This window comes from Nyctibius grandis, chromosome 1 (assembly GCF_013368605.1).
Source record: "Nyctibius grandis isolate bNycGra1 chromosome 1, bNycGra1.pri, whole genome shotgun sequence".
Taxonomy (NCBI): domain Eukaryota; kingdom Metazoa; phylum Chordata; class Aves; order Nyctibiiformes; family Nyctibiidae; genus Nyctibius; species Nyctibius grandis.
Window position 1 is genome coordinate 122,963,688 of NC_090658.1, and position 27,757 is coordinate 122,991,444.

At 39.2% G+C, this 27,757-nt stretch overlaps 1 protein-coding gene across 1 annotated transcript in view; it reads right to left on the bottom strand.

The window, feature by feature from the left end:
* Window positions 1-27,757, bottom strand: part of LDAH (lipid droplet associated hydrolase) — a 132,706-nt gene that overhangs the window by 84,506 nt on the left and 20,443 nt on the right. Inside the window, exon 3 of the mRNA XM_068403836.1 lies at window positions 12,524-12,658. Coding sequence (XP_068259937.1) covers window positions 12,524-12,658 — 135 coding nt within the window. The remainder of the gene's footprint in view (window positions 1-12,523; window positions 12,659-27,757) is intronic.

The window sequence follows — 27,757 nt, forward strand, 5'->3', positions numbered from 1 at the left end:
TTCTTCACCGAAAAGTCTATCGGTATCAAGATCTTTTGGCCAGATCTAACATCTTCCAATTCAACACCAGGAAAATTCAGTCTTGAAACTGAGGCACAGGACTTTATTACTGAATGAAGCAACTAAAAGCAACTTCAGTAAACAGCATACTTTAACAACAACCAGTGTTTGTACAGTTTAACAATGGAAGAAAAACAAAATAATGATGTTCTGCACAGCACCAAGACTGGGTAGATATAGCACAGGAGGTAAAGAAAGGACAGTGGCAGTTGTATGAGTGATGAAGGGAACAAAAATGGATGAATATCACTTCACAGGAATCGATTCAGTTGGTGTATGATAAATGAGGTGCTGTGCCGCAGTAGGCAAGTCTAACAGTTACACCTACTGAAAACATCACTCCAAAACTTTGGGAAGTTTAAACAGATACAAACAGAGAAAGAGGGACTGAGAGCAAACAAGGGAGAGCCGAAGTTTGGAGCAAAGTAAGACAGTTGGCCAAGGAAGACAACCCATGCTATTCCACAAGGAATAAAAGGAATTATTTTAAAAGCAGGAGAAAATTACAAGGAGCACATGACAATGTGAACGAGGGGAAAGGGGAAAAAGCAAGCAGCTGAGAGTATACCTGGAGGGGCAGTTATACAGTAGCACAAGTAACAATACAGAATTTGTACTTCACAGCGACCGGACAGATCAATGGGTGTCATTTTCTGAAGCGCTTGATGCTTCTACTGAATCCAAGCTAAAACTTTTAATTTGTTAGGCCACTCCTGATTTCTCTTGGAAATCCATCCCAAAATTTATTTAGAACTGCAATTTAGACCAAGACTGAAATGTTCAAGTAAGTATGACTCTTCAGAATAACACTAAAATAACACCTGTCTGTAGAGAAACACTAAAATAACACTAATGTATTTACTACTTCACTAGCTACTATAATGACATTAGGATGGCATTCAGTATAACTTAATTCCTGTTCTTTAGTTGTGTGTATTCATCTTAGATGATACTATTTTAATACAAGTATAAAGGAAAATGTAGGTTTCTATCTTAATTTGTCCATGGAAATGTTAAATTTAATATAGAATATCTATCTGCAGTAAACATCCAAATTATTTAACAATACTGTGTGGCATCCTTTTTATTTTATGGAGTAAATGACCCACTTAGGCAAACAACATTTTTCCATCTTTCATCTGTATCCTTCAAAATTGATGGATTATAAGAAGCTTTCAAAATTATTATCTTAGATTCCCTGATGCTGTAAACTGGTGCCACAATGACTGCAAAGAGCTATGTCAGTTTATTCCAGCGGAGAATGTTGCCCTGAGCTACCAGCACTGTGGGCTGTAGCACAAAACGTTTGCAAAATATTTTGCAATGCAGTGTTACCTCACAGCACTCAATTGATGCTTCTAATCACTACCTGTCTTGAAAAGCCTCAGAAGTGTCTGTTTGGGCTCCTCTTTGCACGAGGAGTGCAAGCTGACAGCAAAGGGAACCAGCTGCGGCTCAGTGACTCCCGGCATCGACCCCCACTGGACGTCAGAGCAGCCAGGGGTCTGCTGCTGGCTGACATGACATGGAGGAAATTCAGCAGCTGGAAGAGTCTAGTTCTCTGGTCTGACACTCTCCACTGAGTTACGCTTTCTGCCATCATTGGAAGAGGCCACGGTTTTGTTTGAGGAGCATCCTATGCTCTGCCTTCCGTTACTTCGCACAGCATAAGGCAAAAGAGAATTGCACAAAGCAGCATATGTAAAAGCATGAATTTATTAAAATCAGTGGCAAAACTGAGGAGAGGAAATAGAATTTCACCTTGTACTTTCTTTAAATATAGCAGGTTTCTTTATCAGCTGCTGATGCTTTAAATAACCATCTGCACGTGCTGTATAGTGCAAATTTTATGTCTTTGGGGACGAAACACATTTTTGTCAAACTGACTACTTTAAATTATGATTTATATCTTCTCTTCTCCAGTGTTTTGTTACACTATTTAAAAATTAATTGGCAGATTTATTCCCTATTACAAGATACTAGTTTCCTTTTTAACCTTCCTGAAGAAAATGATGAAGGTTTCACTCCTAGTCGCCTCGCTGAACTGTCTCACACAGCAAGTATGGCAACACACCAAAGGTACTGTCATGGCTTTATTTTTCCTGTAGCTTTGCATTACAGCTGAAATAGAGACTAAAGTGCCATCGCTACAAAGCTGATCTGTCACTATAGATGAATAAGGGATTTTTTTGGTCTTCGTTGTTACACAGGTGAGATATGCTACATAGAAAGCAAACCAATTCACCTGTCACCCACAAGCAGCGCTACGGTCACAGTCGGGCAAAGGCTGATTTTCTCATTCAGTTACATTACCAGACATCAAAGCCACACAGCTCATTACAAACCATTTGAAACTCCCTGGGGCTTTACAGTATAATTTATATAAAAAGATAGCAACTGAATTTGACCTGCATTCTACACATAAATATCCAAATATGATCATGTAGAGCTTAATATATACCAAGTACATTCAGAAATACTGAAATTGGTCTCCTCATGATTAACTGCAGGATAAAACTTTTTCCTCCAAATCATGTAAACACTAGGACAGAGGTCAGTGGAGTCTCTGACAGCAAAGACTCAATGGTAATACGTTTGAAACCACAGCTTTGTTATGAAAAAAATGATACTACAATGGCAATCCCAGAGAATTTTAGTAGGCTGCTATAACATTTAACCCAATGGGGATTAACTTGGCAACTAAGTAGTCACCTGACCACACCAGTAATTTGATAGCTGTAGTAAATTAGATTATTTTAATAAATGTATTCATGCACAAAAACATAAAACTCAACCTTCAGAAAGATAAGAATATGTCTAGCTTAAAGAAAAACAATAGTCCCATGCAGTATCAAAAGGAAGAAAAAAGAAAATCTCCTTCATCCAGCAAGGAGCGATGAGGCTGCCTCATTCAACCTGAGGCCACAGTACTGTTATCATTTTGTCCTTTATCAGTTCTCGAAGTGCACAGCCCTTACTCGGATCTTGCTGAGAGATTTAAGTAGATACACTAGATGTAAGACTAATTCATTAATGAAGCTGATTATCCAAGAATGAAGCCATTTGCAGTTACTTCTTCCTGCATAGTCTGCCTTACAGTTTCCTACATTTCCCTGAAACACCTACATTGCTCCCTAAAGAAAGGGAAACTCCTAAAACCAAAGCAAACAGGAAGACTCCGTGTTCCAAAACTGGTTAATTTTAGAATCTGGAATTATGTTGTGCATTGCTGATGGTTCATCCATCTTACAACTGTAGATCACTGTGAACTAAAAATGAAACTGCCATTAAACACTGGATTGATCCCATCAAGATCTACACCATTTGCTGCAAGCTTTGTGGGTATCAAAATGAAATCAAAGATCTATATCATAAAGTAGAAATCCTTATTAATAAATAAAAGTATTGATCAGCTTGCTTCCTACACCTAACCTATGTAGTGAATAAACTTTTTGACTCAACTATGAAAAAAAAAAACCCAGACCTGTTACACCTTCAGACAGAAGGGATTACTCTCTGCTATGGGGACAGTTAATTTTCAATTCTCTTAGCAGATGCAAATATATCTTTCAAACTGACTTGGATTAAATGATTCTTAAGCATTCTCCCTGGAGAAAATAATCTGAATTATTTCAATATTTTGTTTATTAAATTATTTCACTTGTTTACTTTGCCTACAACAGTATGGTAAACATTTAAATGAGTTACTCTGAAACACCACAGCACTGCTCATCTCAGTGAACTGTGACATGCCTTCTAAAGTCAAGACACCAAAAGATATAAATGTTACCTTTTCATAGGGTTCACATTCTTGAACACTTTTTTTCCCCCCACTAACAGCCATCTGCATCTAATTAGAAGTGATGGTATCAGCTGGAGAACATACCTATGTCATGGGGTGAAAGGCAGAAAATGATCCATAAACAATCCCAAAACCTACATCCAAAGTTTCCTGGAATGCAGTAAAGACATTATACTCTCCAATGGATGAGTGTCAATTTTTTTTAAAAACGTCTTGTTTTCTGGATAAGGATTCTGAAGACTGTATCAGGTTTCAAAAGTTGTTACTTTAAAACATCGTCAAAAATAGAATTATATTAGTCTTATTTGAAGATATGGATGAAAAATTCTGGTTCTTTTAACAAGTGAATTAGTTGAATAAAGTATTAGAGTGGAGTAGAAAGCTATTCATTGATATTTTTTAATAATATGCCTACAGATATTATGTTGACAGACTCGGTGGAAAACCTTGAAAGAAAGAGAAAATAGAGAACCTATTTTTCATACAGCTCTAACAAAAGTAGAGACAAAGTCCTCTTCTTAGCAACACCAGCAATAATTGGTCACTCCTCCATCAAAGTCAATGGAATACAGAGCTATGCTTTAAGTGGTACCAGAATCAGCTAACAGTGTTTAAGTGATCATTACAAATAAATACATGGCTGTTAAGGTATGATGCTATGAGCAGTTAAAATTGTTATCGTTTTGCTTGGCCAGAAAAGAAAACAACAGAGCAACTTAGAAATACTTCACATATGGCAAAATTTTATTTTCTTAGTTTTGATTTTGAATGGAACAAGATTTTTAGACACATGCTTAAAATTAAGCAGAACTGATAAAGTCAATGTCAAATGCCAAGATTTCACTCAAAGGATCTATTTGCATAATTATGGGCATGATTATGGGACCTCTATGAATAATTACCTGAATGTGGCTCAAAGGAAAGAAGTAAACGGAGTACTGCAGCATCCCTAGGGCTGCTTACTTTTCACACATTTAGATTTAAAACATTCCAGTGGGCTCATAACATGAAATAATCATTTGTTCCCTTAAAATAGACACCTAGCACTAAAACCATACAGTAAAAGGCAGTTCTTACCAGGCAAAGACAAAACCCTCAACATTTAAATGCCTCATAACTTTTACATGCACACACACACACACTTCCTTCCTTCAGCTGCCTTTTCCAAAGACAAGGAAGGAATAAGGTTTCTGGGCAGCAGCAATTGCTGTATCAGGAGGGGCAGCAGGACTGCAGTGCACCAAGCTGACGGTTCCTGTCCCGCCCTGTGAAAACAACCAGTTCCTCTGCGCACACCCCGATGAGGGATCCCTCGCTGTTGACAAACACCAGGTGAAGGGCCCAATGTGATCAACCAGTGCTGAGGCCAGCTTCGTAAACAGGAAGCTTCTCCTCGCTAGACATTAAAAAAAGACACTTAGCTATGAAACACCTACTTATGAAACTAGCTTAATTCTACCTGGATGGCATGCTTACAACTTGGTTCTTTTTAATGTATCTACAAGTGTGATAGCATTGGGCTGGGAGACACCTTGCCTTACAATTCTGCATTAAAATCAAGCAGTGCTATGTGTTCTGGGACACAAACATGACTACAGAGTTCTCCAGGTCTATAATATTTAAATAAAACTGACTAAACCTGTAAAGAAGTTACATTAAAGATAATCCATCTTTAAATGAATCTCAGATATTTTAATTTATATGCCCACGAAGCAGGAAATATTGTTGAAATATAAATGAATGTGGGTTAAATGTGTGTAATATGAATTAAATGTGTGTATACATAGGTTTAAAGTATGCATGTAAGCTGCCAGCTCAGCTGCCTTTCTTCTGCTTTTTTCCCTTTACTTGTATAATACAAGATGTAAATGCCTTTTAAACACGGCTATCGCAGTGTACCTGAATGTGGCCAGACACCTACCACTGCTACTGCTGTCTGATATCTAACTGAACAGTGCTGAAGCCCAGACGAGGATTCGCTGGTCAAAGACCTTCTAAGCACTACAGACACTAATTCTGAAGTGTTTTTGTACTGACTGAACAGATCGCCAGTAGCTCTGATTCACCTGATTCAGCAGCGTAGGTGTTCTCCAACATCAGCAATCATTAAAAACATCCGTACTACTTAAAATAAATGAGAGTCACAAGCTAGCTAAAATTACCAAATGCATACTGACTCCCTGTGCCTTTGTGTAACCTCTCTCCTTTGGGGTTATACACAACAACAAGGACAAAGGCTGTTAGCTCAGGTTGAGTCCCTATTTTTAGGAACCCAGTTCTTGGAACACCTAACTTTCATGATCTCCTCTCCTCCTGTTTGCAGCAGCGCAGACCACAATCCCACTCCCTGCCATCACCACACATTCATGGTGGCACAACATCTCTAAGGCCACTACAGCAAATGCTTACACAAAAAAAGTGTTATTGGAAAAGTATTCTTAGCTACCATTAATTGCTTAGCAAGTGGAAATGGGTGAGAGCCAACTCCATCCGATCAGCCAGCTCTTCTTGGACCACAAGCAAGTGTCCTGGGAATCACCAGTGGCCCACAGACCACAGGTTGGGAATCACTGTCCTAAATAACTCACAATCCTCTTATTATAGCACACCATGCTCCTTGTCTTGCTCAGGCTACTATTTTAGGGTTTTTCCTGCCAGCACAGCATATCATGATGGTAGAAAGTTATGGCTCATATCTGCTAATCATGCCCTCACTTCTATCTGTCATTTGGTGGACAACTATATCAATCAACGAGATGATTAACTTGCTGAAGTACAAATTCAGTTTTACCCAAATGATTTCAGTAATTTTTTTTTTTGTAGATTTATATCACTGTAGCTAGAGGCAGAATCTCTAGCTAAAGTGATAGTCAATTCTGCAGTTTCATTAGAAGAGAGAGGGCTGGAAAAGCAAACTCCACTCAGATGAGTTGTAATAACAGCCAAGCAGCAATATATCAAATAAATTCAAGCTGCACATGGCTTCCAAATTTTCCTGAAACACTAGAATATTTTTTTTTTTTGATGCAAAACTTCATTTCACTTCAAAACTTCACACTGATGGTACATTAACATTTTGGGATCACAGAATCATTGTCTTCATAGATAATTTATTATCCTTCCACCACTTCTGTGCTTTTTTCCACATTGTTTCTTAAGGATATAATTCTGTTTCCAAACGGTCTGAAGGCCCTACTCCCCCTGTATAAAGAAAAAACAATGGAAACTCTCTTTTGATGGACTATAAATCAATCCTTACCTACCTCTTTTTATCATGGAAAATGAACTAAGGATAGTTCAACAGATTTTAAGGACACACTATTATCTTCTACGGCCCACAGTACATAAAAGATCAAACTAGAATTTTATCTTGTAACTTGTCTATTAAGAATGTCACTCAAACTTCCCTGTAATTCAGAAGCTACCTAATTCTGATTCAGAAACAAAACAACAGAAAACTCAGTAGACAACCTGTTCCAAAGGATAAATGCTCCTTGCTAAAACAATAAAACGTATTTGTATTATGATTGCGTATAGCTCAATACTCACCTGTACAGTTTAGAAAGTTCTAGAGATTTATCTTTAATGCAATATATCATGTCACCAAATATTGTATCATTAAGATATGCCTGATGACTAGCCATTTATTAGGTATATCATATTTTAATGCATCAATTGTGTCTCTTTAATCAATTAAGATATGAATAACACTATTTTGTATCTCTATAGCACTCGGCATACATAGAATATTACCAAAAATCAATCAATCATTTAATTCTCATTTCATTTTTCTTTACTTCTCAATCTGACTTCACTACAAAGTAAAGTATCTTGGTGGTCCTGAGGAGAAACAAAACCAAACCTGTGTTCTTCTATTCGTTTCTGTCTGAGACATTGTATTTCTCATCAAACCACAGCAGATGTCCACAGAATTAGACCATTCTAAGACATGGCTATGGATGTACACCTGCTGTCTATACAGCCTTTCCTGGCAAAAGCCAACCAGGGTGCTAAAAAAGGGGGGTGCAGGATGTGTTAGAGGGACTGAGTGTCAAGGGTTTCCTATCTAATCTCCCATTTTCTACAGCTTTTAAATAAATTTTGGGCGAGACTGAGTCTTTTAGTCCTTATTTTAAAGTGGGATATTCATAACACAGCACTTTAATTAGCAATGCATATAAAAGTAGCAATGAATAATGTCAGGATTTGTTTGTTGATACGTGTTAGTTTTAACTAGCAGTTTGTTTCCTATCAAAAGAAGTTGAAAGGCTGTTGAAAAGCTTCCAACTGGCTACTGTTCATTGCCATCAGAGAAGCTACTCCTAAACACAGGTCTTCAGTCCTTCTGCAGTACTTAAGCATTTCTACTCAACCGGATTTTGTAATATAAAGTACAGAGCTTCAGTCTCCACAATTCATAATGTATTATAATGCCCGCCCCTACAGGTTAAGCAGGTATACTGGCATTTTGACAGAATAATTTGAGTGTGAATAAATACGGAATATTTTTATTTTAATTTTATTTTTCAGTTTTACCCTTATAATTTTTTTTAAATCAAGACGTTTACAAAGTATTTAAGAGTAACATTGTTTAACGATCTAATTTCTTTAAAGAGCACCAAAGTACCTTTTCATTCTTTCCTTAAACTGCTTCCTGTTCCTGTTTAAGGGAAATCATATGTTTAAGGGAGAGTAATGCAACATAATTTATTTTCTTCTGATTTCACTACCTATAAAATGAAATATTCAGTGATGGCTATATACCACGAAAACATGACCTGCCTTTAGTCTTGCAACTAAGTCAAAAGACCACCCATTTAACCCCTGGGAAAATACCAACTTACAGATACTTGCGTTCAGGCAGCAGCCTCTGTTTTGACAGCAAGGGCACTGAGCTACAGCGTACTTTTAACATATTCATACAGGAAACAATAACTTGCACTTTAAATAAACCCTCACAACATCTAATAAGTTACTTGGTTAGACATATAAGAGTATCTTATCAGATCAGAAATCTCAAAAGAAGTGTAATGCAAATTCTTCAAATGGAGTGACACATTAAAAAAAGCTCCAGAACTTAAAAAGAATAAATCAGCTGTGGGTATACCTGCCTATTATTTTTTACTTTTAAGGAAGAATTTGCCATATCTTAACTATGATCTATTTGTATACATCTTTCCTTTCTTATGAACGTATCTTTACAAGGTAGAAATTAACCAAATCATGTGCAAATACCTGTACCTTAAAAAGACAATACAAACTTCATATATTTGGCATGGTAAACTATCCGAGTAAGTAGGCAGGGGGTTTGGTATTATAAAAGAACCTGTTCGTAGGTAGCATCTGTCCAAGAGGCATGAACACCTTGATCATTAGGAAAACTACAAGTCAAAGTCTCAATATCAGACACTGAAAAGAAAAAAAAGCAACACTTTTAAGATCATACGAATATTTATGAAGCATATATAGATTATGCCAGTTTTAAACAAAATAACCAAGAGAGAGCTAGAAAATTACTCTCCGTTGTGCAATTTTGCCTACACCTAAGGACTGCTGTTGGCCTGTTTTACAGTCACAACAGTGTTCAAAACAATTGCTTTTTTAAAAGCTAAGGAGGAGGATAAAGAAGTTGAAATTGAGGCATAACTTTTTTATTGCATTCACTGAGTAAAAACAAGTTTCAAATCTTTTTGCACAGTGGATTGATTGCTAGGAGCAGAATTACAGCAATGAAATGTTCAATTAAATCTCTTCTCCCACTGCAGACAACATAAAATGGCAATACAGAAGGCCTTCTAGCCACTTTGTGCCTTCCCTGGAGTTTGTATCCAACGAACCATATTTCTCTCATTACATTCAAAGCCACTGCAAAGCACAGTGTATTACCCATGGCAACTGTAGCAATGTCATTATCTACAAAGGTCACTAAACTTTTAAGAGTTTCCTTAGAAGACGAGCTTGAAAAAGGTTCCCTATGGAATATTCTGGAATAATGTCTAAATGTATACTAATGACAGGATGTGAGCTTTCTGCTCTTGTGCTCCTAATAAAATAAATATGAAAACCATCTCATAAATGTCTTTTCATTATCTTTTAAACTGTCTATCAGTGGCTTTCTATGCTTTTCTTACCTCCATGATGCTACAGTAAGTGCACCAGTAAGTACAGACCCTGGCACACGACACTGAGAACACACAGAACACCATACTGGGTGAGGCAAGTGAGTTACCAAAGCTCAGCAGTGGCAATAGTAGATGCTATTCAGTGAGAGAAACCAAGCCTGGCCACTTTCTGCATCCCTTCCCCTTGCGGTGAATCTCTCAGTCTCACAAGCCTGTCGCAAGATGGCACTGGGACCAGGAGCAGCACAGGGAAGTGTGGAGAAGGTCAGTGTCCAAAGCAAGGACAGCAGAGCACCCGCACAACAAAGAACCTGTCTCTTTCAGCAACTGTTTATGGCCCAGTTTTCCATGAGGTTGTTGCCCACAGTACAGTGCTTTGGCTGCTAGTTCCCTGAATTTTTTACCTGTCGCATAAAGAAATTCTTTTATCTCTTTTAAACCTGCTAGTACCATTAAGTGACCAATAGTTCCATTACTGAATCTGGTGTATTTTATTCTGCATTCACTTTATTTACTGTCACGATTTTGGAAACCTCAGTCGTGCTCCTGCATTCTGCTCCCCAAACTGAAGAGCCATTTAATCCCTCACAACAAGGAAACTGCTTCCTCCCTGTTGTTTTAGGTGCCTTTCTCCATACACTCACCAACTTCACTCTTGCCGATGTTGTCCTTGAGATGCCCACCAGAACTGCACTCTAATATTCAAGACGCAGGTCCACTATGGTTATATACAGTAATAAAACAACGCCTTCTGCCTTGACTGTAACACTGGTTATGTCCAATGTTTTGTTGCCTTAAATTTTGTCTGCCGCTGTGCGACGAGAGACGATATTAGAGAACTGTCAGTGATGATGCCAGTATCCTCCCTGAGTTTTACAAATGAATTCCAAGTTCAGGATCACCCAGGCACAGTTAAAGGAGGTCTTTTTTGTCAGATGCATTAACTCATATTTATCTACCCTGACACTTGTCTACCATCTTTGTGCACACAAATTACATTTTTTAAGATGCTTCTGTAGTTCCCTGACAGCTAATATCTTCCCAGTAATTAAATGCTATGAAGTACCATCCACAACCTGAGAAATTTCACTGTTTACTCTCATTCTGCAGGTCATGGGTGAATATATTGTATAAAACTTGACACAGCACTAGTCCTTGTGGTACTTCACTTCTGACCTGTCCATCCTAATAAGCTACCACATCCTTGAGAATCCCCTCTCTCACAGGAGCAATGTCAGTGCAAAAGGTCACTGTGAAGTCAGCTGGAGGTTTGGTTTCAACTTAGATCAGCTCCCTCTTTCCTACTGGATGCTCTCCTTCCCCCCAGATTTACACTCTCCTTAGCAGCACAGGGGCTGTCACAGTGGAAGTGGGACAGTTGTCCAGCATCCCTGTTGGCCTCATCTAAAAATCCCTCCATTTCAACTAGCTCAGCCATCTCTCACCACCAAACACATCTCTTACCGTCAAAGGCTCTTTTCACTAAATGCACACTTACAGATGTGATCCCAGGGCAGGTTATCAGACCTAGAAATGTCCTCTGCAATAAACTCAGCTCCACTCAGATGCCAGACTTCTACCTGTATCCCATGGTTACCATTGTACCAGAAATTATAAATCTAGGGATTTCTTGCCTCTCGGGAGAAAGTGCTATCATTTGGTAGTTTCACACTTGCACACGATGACTGGAAGGAGCTTTACCAAAGAAATACAGGTTTCATGTTTCAGTTTCAAACCTGAGATTAAATGAATCAATAAAAAGGCTTAAAAGCTTGGGCGCAAAGGTTAGTGAGGGAAAGTTATGCTAAACAGCTAAAATGGTTTCTTCTTCAAAATGTTCAGGTTGCTTCACATTGCTGAACCTTTTGGTCCTAAGGAATTGTACTGATTTACTGCTATATCACTGCAGCTTGACCAAGTCCAGAGGGCTTCTGACACTAAGCAGCTTTCAGGACAGGATTCACTATCGGGTCCCCCCATCTTACAATGCCGTACATTAACAACATCCACTTAGAGCTGACTATCATGTCTTGCTGGAGATTTGCAGGTCAAAAGACTGAACAGATAAACAAGCACCCTCTACCCTGCAAGCGCCCTACACCCCAGGCTCAGAAAGATTTACTTGCTTCCTGGAAATTGGCTAATTCAGTACAACTGTTTTTAAATTCAGAGATAATTAAGTCTCTCCTCAAGTACCCAATCTCTGAATTGGACATTTCATTTAAAAATGTACTTTTCTAATCTACTCTTCTCAACACAAACACATTCTAAATCATCTTACCTGTCTTGTCTTGTCTTGTCTCTAAAGACTGCAATCAGCAAACTCTCTTATTCTCTTAATAGCACTTATTTGACTGGCAAATCTAATTTACCTAAAAATACTCTTTTTCTCATTATCTTCTATTCTCATACAACTGTTCTGTGGAAATATAATGGAGATATTTAAAAACCATGTCATGTTGTTTTTAACAGGCACAAGTTCTGCTAATGAAATCAGGGAGGGTACAAATATTTGTATGTACAAGTTACAGTATTGTACCTTCTATCATTTCCATACCACTAGGAGGTTTACAATGTCCGGCATGGCTCACAACCCAAACGGGATACTGCTGATTTAGTCCACAATATAAGGCCTGTATAAAGGTCCTGTAATAACCTGCCAGTCCGGGATTACCTGCCAAAAAACAAAACATACAAGCACAGTTAATATTAACCTTCCAACAGCAAGCAATCTGCTTCAAAGCAAACTAAACAGCATTATACAGCAATTTGTTAATTTATTTTCTCTAGGACATTTCCATTGTTTTTTGATTTTCCCCATTTCAGGGGCTACGCTATTGAACTGGTTTAATTCCATTGACCAATGGCACCCATGAGAAGCATTTTACAGAATTACTTCGAAGTTGCAGAACCTAAAATTGAAGCCCAACACAAAAGAAAATCTCCTTTTCCACGAGAGGTCAACCAGCTTGCTTTATCTATCCCATCAAGTTACAGATACGTGAAAACTGGGCAAATAAACCCCCAGATCTTATAAAAATATCAGACTACAGTGTATATCACTTGATGCAGATGCCTGCCCTCCAAAATATCTCAGCGTTCCCACTTCAAAACAGGTATGTGGTATCCTGACAATACAAAGGTCTGTATTGACTCTAGAAGAGAGGACGATTTTATTCTAAATTAATTGGACTAAATTTCTGCTTGCAACTTCATATTCTCTGTCCTTTTCCATGCCTATTCTCTGTCCTCTTCCATGTCTCTTGAGAAGCTTGAGAAGCTCTTTCCTTTTCAACCCTCGTGCTCTACAACCACGGGAGAAACTGTCCTCCCTCCTGAATCCCATCAGCTTTAGAGAGAACTTCTAAGAAGAGGCTGGTGTCTGAATGAATCCAGCTTGCCCTGAGAGAGCAGACCACCTTGCTCTAAATCCATTGTTTAGCAGTGACAATACTGACAGTCAGGTACTACTGCTGAAGTGGAAACTGTCCCAAAGATAAAAATATATATCTAGTATGGATTTCAGGATTTCCAAACAAAACTCCAATCTCTATTCCTCCTTGTTTTCTTTCTCTTTGGATATCAGTAGTGACAGTGTCAAGTGAGTTAAGTTGGAGAGTAAATACATATGAAGACGAAGCAGATTTGGTTTCCTGATTCCCATAGGATGCATAAAAATTTCACACAGACATAAAAACATATAATTTCTCTCTATGTATTTATTAATTTTCCAGGGTAGATCCACTGATTTCTTATTGTCATTTAGGCACCAGGAAAGCCCACCATCGTGGTTAGGATTGCTCAGTTACATGTCCTTCACTCAAATACTAGGCAATTCTTAGTTTGGATATCAACAGCACAAGGTTGCAAGAGCAGTATTGTGTAAAAAGGCGTTCACTTTTTAAGACAAAGACATCCCAAAATTACACAAATATATTACTGAAAGGGTTTGAGAGGAAAAACAAAAACCCTCACTAAAATTGTGTAAACTCCTTTATATTAGTCTGATTGTAATAACAGGCTGAGTCATGTAAGTATTGCTGGTGACAGGGAAGAAGAATCAGAGCTGTAATCAAATTAGTACTTGTAGAAATGGTGTGTAGAGAAAAAAACTAGGTTTATTCCACTTCTTCCCTTTCTACAGCAGGCATTTCACCTTGTCGTCTTTTGCTTCAACCCTTTTGCACTTCAGGTAACACACAGTAAGTTCACTGCTCTCCCCAGAGGCACTCCCTCAGGCCAGGGCTTCCAGAACAGCCTGTTCACCCCTGAGCAGCCGTGCGCCAGGCACCCAACGCCACCTCCAGCACAGACACCTGCGCAGGAGCAGACGCCACTGCTCACACCAGTGATGATACATGGGCAGAGCAGGGAAGCCTTCAACTCTAGGTAATATATCACATGTGCTTCATCCATCACTTGCATGTAAAAAGTGTCTCTGATGGTTTTTAAACTTTAATAAAATTACTGATATTAAAATGTTGTTTTTACTGGACTACACATATTTGGAAAAAAAACCCAAACACCAAAACCCAAAAAACACACTATCAGTTATTACATGTTTTTAAGTATCTCTCTGTAAGCGTGACATTAAAGGAGAATTAAAAAAAAAAAAAGTTGTATATATAAACTCCAGAATGCATGATGAAACTTTTGCAAACTGATTTCCAGAAAAACAATTGAAAATTCGCACGGGTCACACATATGTACAACTGTACCACATTTCCATACATCAAAAATATATAATACAGAGGGCCCCAGAGACAATAAAATCACATCTAGACATCATCTGTCAGGCTCCTTGGATTGATGTTACATAGAGGAAACCTGTCTTTCAGCAAGGTTAAAGATGAAAGTAGCAGCAATCCAAAACAAAGTGTGCCTTTGGTAGGACAAATGATCATGATGTTTTGGCACTACGCTTAGGCCTGGAATATAATGCAATCTGGTGTTTTGAGATCAAGGAATCACAAAATTAATCTGAGAACTAGTCTTTTTTCTTCACATTTTTCTCTCTTTTCATAACGCAAAACAAGGAAAGGCAGAGAAATGGCAAGAGCTGTCTTAGACATTTCGGTGCTCTTTCCCATCATCAGCCAGGTGAACCTAACACGTAAATATTCTCAGGATTCAGTCATCAGCTGAAGAGCAGCAAAGTGAGAACCACTTATTAACAGTGAGGCTTTCCATCAAATACTATACAAAGCTCAAGGCACTCTACCATTTTTTTGAGGGAAAGGGGATTTTTATCCTGTGATAAATGGGATGAGTCTTTTAGACAGGCAAAAAAGAAGATCCATAAATGCGAAAGAAACTCCCTTTCCCCACTCCTCATAAGCATCCGCTCGTGGTAAAAGACATTCTGAGGGGTCAGCTGTTAGAACTGCTACTGATACTTCAAAATGCCTTGAAGGGGTATGAATCAGAACTGCTGGCACAAATGGAAAGGAAAATCAACAAAGATTTTAACAGCAAAGATTTCTATAGAGAAATCACCACACGTAAAGCAGCTATAAATTTATTCTTTATTGAACTTTCAATTTCAGTGGAGTTATTCCAGATTTGCACTGACTTAAGTAAATGCAGATTAATAGTCCCTGCTCTCGAAAGCTTGCATCTACAATATTTATAAGCAAGCATGTTTGTCTCCTAATATAGCTCAAATTCGCATCTCTGCAGCTTCAGTCATTTTATACATTTTTACTTCAGCTGCCATCTGTCAAAATACTTTAAGAGGAGCAAACAAAAAACTAGAAGAGAGAAAGATTTTTTTCATACTACAGAGCTACAGTAACAGCTAATGGAAATAACTGGGGCTTAATACGCACAACAGCCTGTGATCATCAATATTTTGGGCTCATCTACTGCGGTTGAAATATTGTTCAATTAAACTATTTTATTTTATAGAAAAAGAACTACCAGGTTCACCACAAAGGCACCCAGGCAACACAGTGCTCATTTGTGCATTTTAGGGATTTCCCAGTACATCAAACCAAAGCTGCCTATGTTCTTTCACTCAGCAACTAAGTGTCAAAAAATGGAAACCGTAAGTAAATGCAATGTTATCCTCCATGATTTGAGGGTTCCTTCGGTTATTTGAATACCACATCAATCCTCAGACACCTCAGGGCACCTGAATCATTCATGCATGCCAGTAAATCTCAAGTTGCAGCCATCTGAAGCAAGAAGCACATCTTAAGCAGTTACTCTCAACTGTGCTTAATTTTCAACAGTGTTTATGTTGTTTCAGAAGTCTTTTAAACAAGAGCTGTGATCAGTGACCATAACAGAAAAAGACACAAAACTACAATACATTGCATATTATCTTAATTTGCAAAAGATTTCTAAGGATTTCATGGGCAGAGTATATCAAAGGGACAATTTGCACAGTGAATTAGAACACAATGGAGTCACTTTATTTGGTGTACTCATAAGTTTCAATAACCAAAGGACTCCTGCCACCTTCTCTGTTCTTCTCCATAATACATGACATTTCATCCAGCTATTCTACATTAAGCCCAAAGTCTTTCCATTTTTAATTTGAAGATGGGAATCTACTTCTTAGTTTTTCGATCTGTTCCACCCACAGCTAAAGCAAAACAGTACAGAACAACTGAATGTGCAGAGGTGGGACCTTGAGCTATAATAGGAGGTAAATATTCTCCACATATACATACTGCAGATACAGGCTTTCAAGAATGGGAACTACCACTCTTTAATCTTTCAACCCACATAGTTAAAAACATGAAACTTGCTTATAAACATGCATTTGCCTGCCTTACACTTTCAAACACTTTCTTGTTAATGCTTTTTCCATCAAATTAAAATTTTAAATACCAACCACTTCCTTCTTATGAAGACAGCTATGAGTGGACAGAGAACAATTTGTACAAACTACCTATCTGCCCCAGGGTATCAGTAATAAAGATTAACTTTTATCTTGATTTCACATTATTTCCTATACAAAGTGTCATAAAGTCAAACTTGGCCTGTCTTAAAAAGGAAATACATATTTGAAATGCTACACTTCCAAAAAAGAAGTTACCCAGAAATCTGGAAGTTTAAACTCAGATACAGTATGCCATCAATGCCATTCAACCAAACTGCTTAATTCTGAATGCAAAACAACAAACATATAATGCTTATTTAAAAAGTCACAGACCACAGCTACTCTCCACAAGCAATGATAGCTTTTGTGGCTGACAAATTGTCAAGCGTTTTCAATTCTTCTGCAGCCGAAAATATTAAAGTAAAATGTAAACTATAATTAAGAGAGCACTAACGTTAAATAACCCTGTGCAAAAATAATTCACAGACTTACTGAGGAATGTACAATGTAAACCACAACAGCAAAATGTTTCAGATTAGAAACAAAGATATATATACCAAAACATATAGAAAAAGCCTTCTGTCCTGAAAGGGGTAGGTCAAAAATATAAACAGCTTACTCAAATGAAATTGAGACTAAAACACAAAATGAAAATAATTCTTAGCAGTTCTGGAAGGGATATCTAAATTGAAAGTGATTTATTTAAGCAGTCTATAGCAAATACCAAGAGTGGTGGGGAGTGAAGAAGAAGAAATTTCTGTGTAGCTAAATCATCCCAAACAGCAACGAGGTTTCTTGCATCTTGTTTTGAAACAAGCTTTCGGGTTCTGTGCGCTGTCCTGTGAGACGCTCCCCAGTGTTCTCAGTCGTGTCTCCAGAAGTCTGGCCATCTGCAGGAGCAGTAGCTGGCATTCAGCTGTGGTGCTTGATGGACTTCTCTAGCAGTTGCTTTCTGTCTGCTCTGGGACCTCAGCAGAACCATAAAGAATAAAGGCAGCGACATGAATAGAAGAAGGAAAATACACAGCCAACAGTGGGTTTACAGAGAACTTTGAGGAACTAGAAAACATGCCAGCAATTACCATGAGTTTAATTTTAGAAATAATCCACAGTTTCAGAATTAAGTATGTATGCCACAGTATTGACATGATAATCTCTTGCAACAAAACCAAATGCAGACTTTTTTTTTTTTTTTTTTTCAAAAATGAGCAGCCATAAATCAAATTTGAAATCCAGGGGCGCACAGCAGGACCACAAAAAAAAATCATTTTTGTGGCAATGATTCTCACTGCCTCTTCGCAGAGCTGCCAAAGCTCGAAGAGCCTAAATGACAAGTTCCTCGCTCAAGGAAACTTAATCTGCCTTTGGCTTCTGACCAGCCACCATGGAAGAAGATGCAACTCCCCTATGTTAATGAATGGAAAGCAGCCCATGCAGATGTCAGAAGGATTTAAAAAACACAATGATGTTCTCACACTTGGGAGAAAACTGCAGAAACTGACACCGCGGCTGATGATGGGGCCTTAAAAGGAAACACACAGGTTTCTCTAACATGCAGGGTCAAGGTATTTCAAATAAAACATGTCAAATAACATTTGAATGATCATCATGAATGTCAATTAAGCTTTCACCTGTTTGCACATCTCGGGGACTGGCATTCTTCGTGCTGCATTCCGTTTACAGCCCGTACACCAGGAGAGCAGCATCAGCCAAAGAGCAAACCATCACAGGGACGTTACACAGAAACACGTGTGAAAACTCTGTTTGATCCTCTCTAACTCTGGAATCATGAATTTGGCTGGAAAGCACCTTAATATATTCGCGTGGGTTGTGAAAATAGGGAATCTCAGGAGGATTCAGCCAGGTGCCTGTAACACAGCTTTTTAGAGAGGTTTTTCAAGAACATTTCACATTTTTTTCCCTATATATATCTACACACACACACAGTTTTTAGCCTGATACAGCTATAAAACTTACATATAGGATTTTATAACACACATTCTTTATACGCATTTTGCAGAGCAAATAACCTTGCCTGCTGTTCTCTAACACTGTTCCACCTCCAGGACGAATGTAGGTTCATTTACCTCTAAAGAAATCCCACAGACAGCCTGATAAACCTGAATTAACCTGACACAGCTGGTTTTGCCCAAGTGACAATTGTGCCTGAAGCGTGTGAATAAAAATTCCCATCTAGAAATTGTGACAGGGCAGCCCATGCCTCTCTTCTCCCATGAATGATTAACAGCATCTCTCCAGGCACATAAGATACAAAGTCTGAAATCCTGAGTTGGCCCACTGCAAGCCTACTGATGAAGTGATATTGCAAGGGTTATAAATTCCACAGATGTATTTCAATAGTTACCACTAATGTCTCAGCCGGGTAAGACAGGCACATAAATACAAAAAAGCCTTGATTTTATTAATTACTTTTTTTAATATGCCTGTAAACTAATGGTTCTTGGAAGAGAGTCTGAAAAAATGGAGTTCATAATGGAACACTGAATTTTTCACTACATTTTTTAAAGGTAGAAAACAGGATTTTCTAGCGCTTACAATTAAACAATTTTTGTTCTGTTTTCTCCACAGCAAATGAAAAATTAACACTTCTAATCAGGTCTCCTGGTACAAACCTACACATACAGAGTCTCTTAAGCATCTGCTTATGCCAATGAAGACAGATTTAACTACTTTTAACACCCCAGATGTGGTTCCTCTCTCTGATCCATCCTGTACTACACCCCATGCTGGCACAGGCTGCAGTGAGCTCTGCACTGGGTCTAGAATTCCCAGCGGGAATTTTTCAGTCGGCTTCAGAGGCTGAAGCAGAATTGGACCAGCAGAAAACAAACCTCCTTCTGAAAGAACAGGGGGAGAACAAAGGAAGCGTGCAGAAGAGGAGCATGAGATTTGGTGTCAAATGGGTTCACAAGAAAGCCTATGAAACACATCTGAATAACAACAACCCTGAGGAGACAACATCAGCAGGAAAAAGACAAAGACAAGAAAAACAAACAATTCAAAACCAAGATAACCACAAATTATTTGTTTTGTGCAGATAAACAGCTCTGCAGATTTGATTGCTTTTGAATAATATACACGGAGGAAGCAAACAATACACTCAAACAGCACCAGAAAGTATATCTTCAAATTTGTATCTCAGATTTCTCTACGCTGTACCACTGGTCAGAGTTACGAAAATGAAAAGCACAGTTTTGGGGGCTTTGGAGTTATTAGGTTTTTGGGTTTGCTTTTATTTTTTAAGATAGTTTTTAGAATAAAATGACAGGAAACAAATAGCAACAGGAACGTGAAGACAGCTAATTTCAGAAAAAAGCCTGAAAATGTGTTTCTGCAATTTTTGTGTATCAAGATCGTCAAGGGAATGTAATACTTGGAATGAACAGTCTAAGGTGATTTTGCAAACAAATTTTGCATTTGCATTTGTTACGAGTCTTCAGAAACAAAAGACAAATGATCAAACTGTCCTGCATATGGATAAACCAAGATTTACCAATCCACAACCTTAGGAAAAAATTCTTTGCATTGACACCACTGCATCTCTAATTAAGGAAAAAGGCTTTGTACTTGGGATATTAGTACTGGTCCTGAGTAGATGCTCCATGAAGACTTCAACCCAAACACTTCATTCAGGCCAACACTCTCCTCATTCATAACCACAAGTCACTTCACAAGCACAAATGTTGAGCCATTTAGGATCTATTGTGAGGAGCTTCTGCCTCTTAAGAGAAGGCTGCGACAACAGATATAAAAGTTATAAAGCTTAAACATGGAAGGCAGTATGTAAGATGTATTACTACATATTTATTTAATCTTACAGGAGGTTTTAAATCCATCAAGAATAACCAAGGATTGCCTTCAAAAATGGAAATCAAGACGATATCAAAATCTTCCATCGTGCCAGTAACGCAAAAACAAGAGCAAGAGCTCTGACTTACTGAATTTTTGTCTCTACTGTTTTCCACAGATACTGTACACAATGGGTCAAATTTATTTCTAGTATAGCTCCAATGATCCATAGGAGTTAATGTCAGGATAGAAATGAGGCCATGTGTTAACTAGAATCTGAAAGGAGATATTTATTTTCTATTATTTTCAGAGGTCAAAACATTTAATATCAAGGCAAATCCATATCAGCTCAGGTACTTCCAGCAGCATCTGCCACAAAGGAAGAAGTACGTTATACACTGGTGATGTAGCTTAAAACATTTTAACTGCATTTGTACACGATGCACACGGAAACACTGGATTTCCTTCATAGGTATGTCCTTCAGTAGGTAATTTCTTCTTCCCTTCCACCTCAGACATCATATGAAGAGAAACAGATCCTTTTTTAAATGGTCAAATCAAGCAAAATACCCTAGAACACAACTTTTCCATAACTCTGGCCAACTCAAGCCTCTGCATGCTGCAGGAGAGGGATGACTTCCTCTCCTGATTATGCTGCACGCAGCCAAGCAGGAAGGATCCATGCTGAAAATGACGCCTCATTAGCAGGGAGAGGACACCGAGAGAAGCCTGTGGATTGAGAAATTTCAGTAAGTCACATCTGCCACCCAGATTTAGTGGAGGGAAATAGTGTCAAGCACAGTTGGATGCTCAACCATCCTGTCATTACACTGTCTCCTCAAACTTAACAAGCTCAAATGTGCCAAGCCCCCATCAGAGGTACTTCTGGAGCACTGGGAAATTCAACAAAAGTGGCATATTTCAAGCCTAGATCTGACATACAGGCTCCTCTTTGCATGAGGAAGTTTTTATTTTTAATGATACATTTTTTTTAATTTTCTAAAGACAATGGGAGCTGGTGGGCTGACCCAGTAAACAAAGCACAACTGTCAGCATATTTTAAAATATCAGTCACAAACAAGTAGTCCATAAGCAGTAAAAAATAATGGAGAGCAGTTGTCACAGTTTAAAGCTGGGCTGGCTATTAAACCTGTGGCAGATGCTCTCTGTTAACCCTCTCCCCCCCCCCAAGGGAAAGGGAAAAGGGAGAGACTTATGGGTTGGAAAGTTAAAACAGTTTTAATAAACTATAATAATGAAAAAGAATATAATAACAATAATAATAGAAATAACCAAATATATACAAATATGTACAAAACCAAGATCAAGAGCTTGGAAATCCTCCTCAGGCAGAGTTGTTCCCCCCAGTACAGGCAGAGGGGAAAAGGCAGTACCTCCCCCCAGCACAGGCAGAGGGGAAGATGCAGTAGCTCCTCCTGCCATCACACCTGCAGGCTTTTAACTGGAGAATTGGCAAAGCTGGTACCAATCAGTGGGAGACAGGAGGGCCCCTCCCTCCTGGGCCCCACCTCCAGGAGGCAGTGGGTTAGTGATAAATAGGAAAGTGAGAATGACGTGTATGGGATGGAATACCTCGTTGGTCAATCTTGGGTCACCTGCCCTGTCTTCTCCTCCCTGCAGGTGTGAGCCCCTTTCGGCTCTTCACTCATAAGCAGTGAGGAATTTAGCAGTGACCTTGGTTTCTCCAAGACTAATTGGCCTGGTTTGGGCCAAACCAGGACAGCAGTGTCCTAAGAATTGCATTTTCTAAGATATAATATTGTGTAGAACACACTTACACCTTTCCTTTAGGGGGTACTCTACCAGCATGTATGTCTTCTAGCCAAACTCTTGTTTCTTTGGTATCATTTTGAGTTCCCTATCTCTAAGGAAAAATCAGGGAAAATTGACTGATGTATTCAAAGCTTTATGGGGGTTAAAAGTGGAAACCAAATAGGAACAGACAAATTAGTGTTACCCCCAAGATTAAAATTCTCAGGAATTCAAATTATTTAGCTCAGTGAAATACAGGGGAGCCCTCGGCCTGAGGCAAGACGGCACATCCCATTGACAAGTCCTCAAGCACTTGACTGAGAGAACTTTCATTATTCCCATTTTATAAATGAGAAATAAACAGACCAAATAATCCATGTATGAAAATTAAAGCATTACTAACCACTAAGACCTTCACCAGTTATCAGCACCTTATATGCCCTGTCATCTGAGAAAATACGTGATGAGCTGAAAATAAGACTGTTCTCATAATTAATCCATGAATATTCATCCTAGAGATAAAGAAGCTAGAAAAGCTGGAAGAGGCAGCTTTGGAAGTATCAGGAAGATAGGGTTGGGGTTTTTTTGTGTGCTTTTGCTCCTTTTCAACTGCAAGTTTAAAAAACATGGTCCTGTATAATACATATCCCACGCAAGCATGTGAATCAAGTGTTCTGCTGTGTTTACATCTCACTGAAACAGAAAGCTGTGCTCTTAACTACCTTTTCTGCTGATAAGACCGCCTGTCATCATAGGGAAGGGGAAAACATGTTATCTTGCTCTGTGTAGACCCTTTTACCTGGCTTGCTGCACTGCACAAACTTTGAACCCTACAGTGTAGTCTGTTCTTATTGATTGCCTTTGCATCATGTACACCAGTTGCTGGAGAGGAAGAAGGTTCCTTTCCCACTGTCAAATTTTTTATTCAGGAAAAAAAAAAAATTGAAAGCAGTGTAAAATACAAATTCTCCATGTCAAAATCTGAGAACTCAGGGTCAAATGTAAAGAGTTGGCAGCTTCATCTGGAGCTGCAGTGTAAACAAAAGCAGAAGCCACAAGGGAGAGGCATTCTCAGCAAATCACTACCACCTGGTGTGACTGGTGGGGTACCAACTCCTTCCAGAGAAGCCTCAAGACTAAGCGTGTGAACCCACATGTATGTGCTGTGTGTTGTGGACTGACACCATAATTTAACAACAGAAAGTTCTGCAGCAAGTCCAGCTGAAGGAACTCCTACCTTCTCCCTTGACTGTCATTCCCACCCCCCTACTGGCTCACCAGCCCCTGAATTACACTGGCACAACTCTGTGGGGCCGTGCTGTGAACCCAAACGGGGAACCGTTCCAGCTTTAAAAAGACCCCAGAAATAAATGTATGTATTTATTTAATTCACAGCGTGATCTCTCATACTATTGTTCTGGCATAACCAAGGGGTGGAGTGGCACAGTGTGGTGGGAACAGGAATACCTTATGCCAGTATTGTTGACAAACATTTTGGATCGTGAAACAATGGTTTTAGGAAGCTTTCTAAGTGCTCCAAGCACTAAGCTCTTAGATTTCCAGTGCCTGGTAGGTCTTAACACACAGAATCAACTATGTTGGAAGAGACCTCTGGGATCATCGAGTCCAACCTTTGACCTAACACCACTGTGTCAACTAGACCATGGCACTAAGTGCCACATCCAGTCTTTTCTTAAACACCTCCAGGGATGGTGACTCCACCACCTCCCTGGGTAGCCCATTCCAATGCCTAATAACCCTTTCTGGGAAGAAATTTTTCCTAATGTCTAACCTGAACGTCCCCTGGTGCAGCTTGAGGCTGTGTCCTCTAATCCTGTTGCTAGTTGCCTGGGGGAAGAGGCCGACCCCCACCCTACTACAACCTCCTTTCAGGTAGTTGTAGAGAGCGATAAGGTCTCCCCTCAGCCTCCTTTTCTCCAGGCTAACACTCCACAAACAGTTTCTAACTTCCACACCACTTTAGACTCAGCAACGTCTGCTGTATATCTTACTTTATGGTTCTAAAAACTACCTGAAGGCAAGACCTCTACGAACAGCCCAGTCCTGCCACTGAGTCTCCTTACAGGCTGGCCAAATCCAAACAGAGGTTCAATTACTTAAGCCTCACCTGCTAATAAAGCAGGGAATGGGAGAGACTTTCCAGGAAGACTCAGATTACATGATATTGATCACGTAAGGTCGTAACACAGACAGGTGCGATACAGGGAAAGATGCTCTTGAAAATTTTAGGAACACCAGCTAGCTTTTTCAGAGCCAGTCTGAAGAGCAGACCAGCAGGCAAGTAATAATACATTCGAAGCATCAAGTGGTTGCTTCAAGTCCTGAGCTGTAGTTATGCAGGAGAGGCCATAATAAAAGAGCATAGCGTTTCTCTTCCTCTCCCTGTGAAAGGGCTGCAGATTCACCGCCCTTCTCTCCTGGCTAATTCGCAGACAGGCATGATGTGCTACGGTGAACACCCTGCTCAGCCATAACAATCTTCAGGATCAAGTTTATTTTCAAGCACTGCAAATACCACCGAACAGATGAATGCTGCTGCTAAGCTAATACGTAAAAGAGGAACCTTAAATAAATAGAGTATCTGTGCACCCACAGAGAGGGGATCCTCTCAGCTGCTTGGATATAAACATCTACATCAGGACAGTATTTCAGATGCAAAATTAAGACTTTTTTTTGGTTCTTGCTGATTAGCCGCATGTGACTCAAGTGTGCCAGCTGGACTACATGCCATGCTGAGCTGTGTCATCTCCACATGCCTTGTCAAGGGAGCCAAGACTCCAACTAACCAAGGTTCCCTAAATTGATTCTCTGGACCAGGTGTGTTAAATAGCATCACCTTCATTTCTGAGCACCCAAATTTCCCTCCTTCTCTGCTCCATTGCTTCAGCTGAGCATGGACAATAGCAGCACTGCTCTACTTGGGGAAGTATGATCAAAATAAGCACAGGTAATAGAATCCATGCAACTTCTTGCATCTTACGCTAGTAGAGGTAAGTGAAGATAAATACATAAAGCACAGTGTTAACATGATGGAATATACATACACACACAAAACAGCTTTTCAGCCTCAGCTTCAGGTTATCAAAACTATGTGACACAGGATTAAGCAAAATAAAGTGCAAGTTAGTGTGTAAACAGGAGTCCTATGCAGCTTATTTCAATATTATACTCTACGACTCTCATCTAAAAATTCTCGTTGCATCTAAAGATTACTTAATTCAAACCACCAAAATCTAAAGTTAAATGAATGATTCCTTTAATAAAGACCTGAAGTACTTAAATGTGATTAGTTATTTTTTTTAATGTCCTTTGAGTATTTACTGCTGTACTATCAGAAGATGATATATGTCCTAGTGCAAGAATTTCTCACAATCAGTAAGAGTGGAGCTTTCCATGAAGTTGGTCAACGATTTAAACATTCCAGGAGAGGAAGTATTTGTTGCCTCACTCGAGGCAGCTGGGCTTTTATCGTTAATTTATTTACTCAGTGTTAGCTGATTGTAACTGAATGCTAGCTTGGAGACTTGGGTGACAGATTACATAAATGTTGCAAATGTGAACAAAGAAGATTTGTTTGGTGGTTTGGTACACGATTTGTGAGGATGACTGGGCATGTGACGAAAAGCAACCCAGTGGAAAGGCTGGGAACAGAAGTCCCAGCACTCCAGTCCTTGTATTCTCTATATGCCCTAACGACTTCCTTTATTTCACTCCTCCTCATGCAAGTAAAAGACATTTTTATGATCCTCAACAACCAATTAATCACTGTCATATGAATGGCCTTGTAAAACTACTAATTTTTTTTTGTGATATGCATACAGTAGAGAAGCAGTCAGTGCTGACCTATGCATTCAGATGATAGCCTGAAGCCTGCTAATACATGGTATAGCTGGCTACTACAGCAATAAGCTTTCCAAAAAAACACTATATTTTTTTCTAATCTTTAAAACAGCTCCCTCTTCTGGCATACTCTTTCCATACTACATTTAAGCACCATACTGCATTCCTTACTCATTTTTAATTCCACTTGGTTCCTAACACTCAACAGACCCAATTTCAGTGTTAAGGCACTTACTGTGCAGTATGGCTGTGAGGGCAAGGAGAGGATACCTTAAATTACAGCTCTTGAAAGAGCAGCTAATTCTAATCAAGTATCTCTCTAAAATTATCCATATACTTATCTTTACTACCTTTGAGGGTACCCCAAAAATCAATCCAGATCAGAATCCACAGCTGGACAAGGAGCCTGGATCATCATCCCCTGGGTCACATTCGCAGGATCACTGAAGTTGGAAGGGATCACCTGAGATCTCACAGTCCACTCCCTGCTCACAGTCAGCTTGAGAAGGTTGCCCAGGTCTCCACCCAGTCAAGTTTTGATTGATTGTCTCCACAGCTGGAGACTTCACAACACCTCAGGGCAACCTAATCTCTCAGCAGCCAGAAATCTCATGGCAGTGCCCATCCCTAGCTACCGATTACACAAAGTACCTAGGAATTTATGCTCCTTACTTCACCATCTTAATCAGGTGTTTAATACTAGGCTGGATGAAATTGGGCCTTAGAGTTTCTTTCTGAACTAGGTGACATGGACCCAGCCTGACCCTTAAAAAAAACCCCAAAAACCAAAAAACAAAAAACCAAAAAAACCCAAACAAACCACAAACCAAAACCCAACAAAAAACCACAACCCCACAGGACAGCTCTCTTAACCAGGCTGATGGTGACAAAACTGCCGAGGTAAAAGATGAGGTGAGGCTGGACAGACATTTTTTCCTACTCCTGATGCTCTTGCACTATTCAGTCAAAACACCCCCCCACAAAACCAGAAAGAGGCAAAAAAGACATTTTTACTGCCTAACACATTCACATAGAACAGGTTCTTGACTTTGTTCAAAGAATTGTTGCTGGAGCTCATTCAGTGGCTGTGAACACAATGTATACGGGGCAGAACAGGACCCAGAAATCCCCTCGCCCAGGAGGTAAAAAGTCATCTTTCCTCTTAACCTGGCTGTCCATTGCCAACAGCATTCCCCTTTCCTCCAGCTGTATTTCAAAGGCAAATGGCGAACACTATTGAGCCCTGGGGAGGAGACATTAGCTGCTGACTTAAAAGGTAGTGTCTGAAAGGATGGAAGGACCTTTCTTGAGTACCTTAGTGGTCTCTACTTGAAAATCAGGTTTTGCTTCACATAAACAGATCTATCTTGTTTTTATTGGTTTAATCATACATTAAGTTCTAAGATTCACATAGAGGATTTTGGATTACATTCTGGCCAAGGTTGTCAGAAGCTACATACCGCAACCTAATCTCCCAATGCTATGAGTCCTTACCAGTTC